The sequence below is a fragment of the Limulus polyphemus genome, unplaced genomic scaffold (assembly GCF_000517525.1).
Source record: "Limulus polyphemus unplaced genomic scaffold, Limulus_polyphemus-2.1.2 Scaffold1449, whole genome shotgun sequence".
NCBI lineage: Eukaryota > Metazoa > Arthropoda > Merostomata > Xiphosura > Limulidae > Limulus > Limulus polyphemus.
Genome location: NW_013667059.1, coordinates 242,774 through 248,991, shown reverse-complemented (window position 1 = coordinate 248,991; position 6,218 = coordinate 242,774). Strand labels below are relative to the sequence as shown.

Sequence of the window (6,218 nt, the reverse complement as noted above, 5' to 3'; positions counted from 1 at the left end):
ACCTACTTAGGTAACTACTACAGTAAAACGGTAACGTCTCTTCTTACTTACTTGTAAGTACGCGCAGCTCTACAGTGGGGGGGGGGGGGGATGCCAGTCATTGAAACCTCAGGGATTGTATAGTAAACAATTAAACCTGTTGACCACTTTAAAATACATACATATACATGTTTATTAGTTTGTAAGAGCTACCTGTTGGAAACTTCTGAATTAGTATTTTCATTTATTAATGGTTCAATAAGACATACCTGTTGGCCACTTCCTGATCCATATTTAATGTCATGTGAGTGTAGTCGAACTTTATAGCTTATATTTTGAATCTTTAATATGGAACCACATGTTACATATGGATAGTGTACATCTGGAAAAAAAGAAGTAATATTTGAATCACATAGACTATTGTTAACTGGGAAATAACCCCCCTGCAGCAGTAAGATCCCAGTATAATAATTCAAAGTTACAGGAACATTTTCCAAATCAGGGGTGATACACATATCTTGAAGCCTAATTTTTATCACTGTAATAGTTTAAGACATAAATGACTTGTAAAATACATAAAAGATATTACGAAAAACATTATTTTTCATATACCTCGTGAATTTTGATTTTCACTTCCAATGATTTATATGTTCTACATCCAGAGATAATATGGAAAATATCAATAAAAAAAAGTGTAAAATTTCTACAAGTTCTCTAAAATGTGGAGAAATACCACAGACTAGGATAGAAAACTTAGAAAATAATGTAAAAATTGACATATTCAATTCAAACGAAGAAAAACAAAACTTGCAAATTTACAAAAGGACTATAAAGAATATCAATCTACCAGAGTGTCACACATCTGAGTGATGCAAAGCACTAAAGGCTTTGATTAACAAGTTATATACCTGCACTGTAAAATGACTGAGGTGACTACACATGTATAACATACCAAACTATTCCAATCCAAATAAAAACAATATTTAACTTGTACTTTAATTCTTCAAAATCAGCATCATCGAAACAACTTGAAATAGTGCCTAAAATCAAAATCTCCATGGAATTCAGAAATTGATACCAGCTACTTATCCAACTCTCGATAAATATAGAAGAGAGAAGCCAAAAACTATCCCTGACACTCATTGCAACACCAAATTCACTGATGATATTAAGCTGCTGGAACAAGAGTGTGACCCATTATGCCAAGCCCTAGGGTTATACAGGTATCTGTATACTCATATGGTATGCCTTGAGGCATATCAGTTTTTTCAAGGCACTTGGGAAATAATAATTACCAAATCTGGAGCACCCAGGGAAAATCCTCAGTGATCAGAAATAAAATTGTTAATGAAAAATGTATATAAAAAACTCCAGATGTCCTAAGGCATGGCATAATGGATCATATATGAGAGAAGCCAAAGGAAATTCCTGATTCTCCATTCAACACCCAAATTCACTTCAATAACTCACTATAATGTCACAAATGAGGTTCTCTCATATATTTGTGAAAGTTTGACTGAACTCCATGCTTTCTTCCATCCAGCCACTCTTCTATCCAACTTGCTAACTTTTCCCCCACATCTATAGAGATCATTTTTTTTAGAAGCCTTTAATATGGCACCTTGTTAAATGCTTTCTGAAAATCCAAATACACCAAATCTACACCCTTATCCTCATCTACATACACAATAGCATTTTCAAAGATTGTCAAAATATTTGCAAGGCATGATTTTTCCTTAGTGAAACCATGTTAACTGTTAAATAAAATTCTAAACTTTCTTAAATGACTTTGCAAAGCATCTTTTAACAGACTTTTCAAAACTTTCCCACAATTGATGCAAGACTAATGGGTCTATAATTACTGGGACAATTTTTATCACTTCCTTTGAAAAGAGGAGTTACATTAGCTAACTTCCAATCCTTTGGTACCTGCCCATTATCTGCCTCAGGAGCCTTATCATTCTTTAAACTTTCCAATTTGTTTCTTAACCAGCTCAGAATTAATGCAGTCATCTTATTTCCATTTATCAACTGTTCAAGATATGGAATACTGCTTAAATCTTCATTACTAAAAACAAAAAGCAAAATTTAATAACCCAGCCATCTTGTAATCAGCAGATACAAGCCTTCCTTTATCATTCCTCAAGAGTCCTACCCCCATCCTAAAATTTTGTTTACCCTTTCTATATTTAAAGAAATCCTTTTTGTTAATTTTTATATTTTCAGCCAACCTTTTCTCATACATACTTTTGATTTTCTAATTTCCTGTTTTACCAACTTTCTTGATCTTCCATAATCTTCTAAATCTCCTGTCATACCAGTCAATTTATATTTCTGATGCTTTTCTTTAATTCTCTTTCTTAAACTCTTTGTGAATCAAGCTAGATTTTTACTTGCAGCTACCCTTTTCTTTCTATAAGGAATACATTTATCTTGAATATTTAAACATTTTACACATCTCATCAGTGTCTCCAAATAATTCAGCTGCCCAATTCACAACAGATAATTATTGTCACATCATTACTCCTTATCTTCATATGCAGCAAAACATTGAACCTAATAGAGCAATGATCACTTGCACCCATATGTTCCCCAATTTCTACCCTCTTGATTATTGCTATATTTGAAGTTAACAATAAATCTAAAATAGCATTGTTTCTAGTAGTTTCCTTGACTAATTGGTGAAGAAAGCCATCGTGAACAGTTTTCAAAAACCTTTCTTCCTCATTTCCCAATCTATATGCCTGAAATTAAAATCACCCGTAATTATGACTTCATTAACAGCTGAAATCTTAATCTCATTGTAAAGTTTCTCACTAACTTCAACACTATCATTTGGTGGTCTGTAACAAATTCCCACTAAAAGCCTTTTCCCTTTATATCCAATAATAGAAACCCACATGAATTCAATTTCCTTGCTATTATCTTTGATATTCTCAACTTCAACAGGATGTAAGTCACATTTTACATATAAAGCTACTCCTCCCCCTTTTTAATACACTATCCCTATTAAATAGCCTGTAATCCTGTATTTCAGAGAAATTTCTGTCATCACAATCATCTGTTTAACGATGTTTCAGTTATTTCCATTATATCAAAATCCTCCATTCCTATCAGTGCTCTAAAGTCATCTATTTTATTTCTATACTTATAATATTACAATAGTAATCATTAAGCCTACCCTAATATCTAATTCTATACTCATTTCCGATGCTAAACTTTTCTCTGCCTCTTATTCTTTTTGCATTTAGTTTTTCCTAGCCCTCACCACTGTCTAGTCCTAGTTTAAAACTTCTCTTACAGCTGAGTTAATAGCCTTAACAAATAAGCCAGCCTCTACCCTATTTAAATATAAACCATCCATTCCAAAAAAGCTCCTTTCTTTTACTGAACTGATCCCACAAGTCCAACCAGCCAATCTGCTCATCCTTACATATTAACCTAAGCCTAGCATTTAACCCCAGCGAACTACTCAGAACTTCATTTCCACAGTTCATTCTGGGCAGTATCCCTGACAAAATTGAATTATGGCCATTTTATTTAAATGCCTTTATCAACTCCTTGTACTTATTAGCTCCTCTGACTTACCTTTCCCTACATCATTAGCCCATACATGCACCACAAAAACTGCATCTCTGATAGCCCCTTTTAAATAGGTTTTATTATACCTCCTGCTCTGACAAGTTATATCCTCCACCTGTGCCCTGGGTAACATAATCTGATTGTTTTCTCCCTATTTACTCCAACTGTAAAATCAGACTAAATGGAAAAAAATCTTTAAAAACTGGAAACCATGATTTAAACAAGGTTTTGGGTACAGAAGCCAAATGCCATCCAAAAACAGTGAGTACAAAATACTAAGTGAATAAAAAAACATTAAATGCTGTTTATAGAAAAAAATCAATATAACAGAAGACTGTCTGGCCCATTATGGTCACTCCCCACCAAAACATTAAATACATTAAGAGTAAAAAAAAAAATGTTTTTAGCACAATGAAAGATAAAATCTCTAATAGTTATTTTAGCTGACTAGTTTTGGTAACACAGTTATTATTATGTTAACATGTTAATTACACTATTATCAGGATAGAACAGTTTCTAAAAAGTAAAATTGCAAAACTAATAAAAAAAATACTTGAAAATGATGTAAATATATTAGTACTCTGAATTCTTTCTTTACAACTCAATACTGCACCAATAACTCATCAAGTAAAATACTTCAACAATCAAGTATTGGTACAAAAAATATGAACTAAGGGAATGGAAATTACTGTGTTTTTAAAAATTTTAAATTAATGTACAAAACATATATAATATATATAAATATATATATATAATGCTACTCCACTTGATGGGCTGTTTCATAACAAAATTAAAAGTTAAAACTTTGTTTTTAACTGATGTTACCGTTGACACCAGACAGTGCTACTTAAGCATTTTTGCTAATGTTAAGATACCATAAAGTACAAATTAAATTGTAATGTTTAACAATAATACTAACACAAAAACTATAAGTTAAAACGTTCAAATGTTATTGTTAATTAACACGAAAGTACAAAATTAGGCTAGTTAATTTAGTTGTGTGGCTGGGCGAAAATCAAACTTCAGTCAAAAGACTTTCGATCGTGCTGAGGCGGGATAACTTTAAATTTTTAATGTTCTACTTTATTTTAAATTATAGTTATACGGAAAAACAACTTACCTCCACAATAACAAAGAGTCGAAAATATTACTAACTCTAAGAGTGAAAGTATTACTAAAAACTTGTAAATAAAAAGTGTAGTTTTTGTCATTTCTCGTATATTATTGTACAAATGGGACACTGCAAAACACTTATATTAGTGTTCACAAGTCGAAAAACTAATATTTATTATTATTACAGGTAATTCATTAAACTACGAACACCAACCAGGCCTACTTTTCTCCATACATACCGGTCATATGTCTGCAGAGAAACACGTCATATTTATTTTACTTCCGTTAGTGAACTATAACAGGAAATAGAATCTTGCTAGACATGCGTAGTAACAACTTTGCGGTCTCACAATTAAGGTATTCTCGCAAGGATTATCTCAAGATGAGTTGAAATTAAAGAATTTATAGCCGTAATCTGTAAGTAACTTTTGCCTACACATCATTTATTTATTTATAAAAGTAACGAGATTGTTATAAAAGTAAATTATCGTATTCAAACTATAAAATGACTATTAATTGTAACACAGCTTTAACTTCAATGTTTTTTACTTTCAGTTTCAGTTCAACTAAGAAGGCACATTTTTTATTGTTTTTAAAATAAATAATATTTTTTTCGATAATTAATGAGAAAACCGATTTTAGTATACTTACGCGGTTTAATTAGGACTATTCAATTTCAGTTATTCGTGAACTAGTTTTTGGTTTAAGCCAGGGTTCTTAGAATTAAAGTGTGCAATTACATCAAGCTATGTTGTAGGTGTATTATAATTTACAAAGATAAATTAACCAAACTAAAAATAAAAGGAAAACTAGCGGCTGCATAGTAACATTTATGGTTTTTTTTGAGAAATCGAATATTAAGATTTTGAAGTTAATTTAAAAAAACAACAACAGGTAAGAGAGCACATTTTAGATGGACAAGTAATTGTTAATGTACAGCTCTTTCCAAATAATATGCATCTGCTTGTGTTATAACTTATACCAATCTTATTATAATGGACGTAGCATATATGTGTCAGTATCTATGTATGTTGCCAAAACTCCTGTGCCATGTATTGAATGGCACCACAAACAAAAATCCATGAAAAAATTTACACTTTGGGTATTCAAGATTCAGACAATTAGAAAAATAACTGTGGTATGTGCAACAACCTTTTCTTTATAATAGAACACAATTTTAAATAAAAGTACCCTCAATAAGAACACGACTTTTCACTATGACTGTATGTGAGGGTTTGATTATATCTTTATTGATGTAATTTTTAAATGTAGTACTGAGAAACTGGAATTCTTAAAAAAAACTTATTTTTTCAATACATGGTAGCACTTTTAATATGTGAAAACATTACAGATGATATCAATAAAATTGATAACAAATTTTAGCTCTGTACATTGAATCATTTTGGTCCAATGAGTTGTGTATGATTAAAGAGCACAATATAAACAGTTTTTCATATGCAGTACTCCCCAGAAAAAATCCTTTTTTAGGAAATGTTCACTTTTTTTTCTAAATTTTTTCAATGAGGTAAATACTACGATTAGTA

General features: G+C 31.2%; 1 protein-coding gene across 2 annotated transcripts in view; it reads right to left on the bottom strand.

The window, feature by feature from the left end:
- Positions 1-4,936, bottom strand: part of LOC106463632 (stromal cell-derived factor 2-like protein 1) — a 17,620-nt gene extending 12,684 nt beyond the window's left edge. The window contains exons 1-2 of one of the 2 annotated variants that reach the window (XM_013923681.2): positions 4,682-4,936; positions 249-361 (exon numbers count right to left, since the gene is read on the bottom strand). In XM_013923681.2, the coding sequence (XP_013779135.1) occupies positions 249-361; positions 4,682-4,772 (204 nt within the window). In that variant the 5' untranslated portion in view covers positions 4,773-4,936. The remainder of the gene's footprint in view (positions 1-248; positions 362-4,681) is intronic. The other variant, XM_022391171.1, reaches the window with a different exon arrangement.
- Between the last annotated feature and the right edge of the window lie 1,282 nt (positions 4,937-6,218).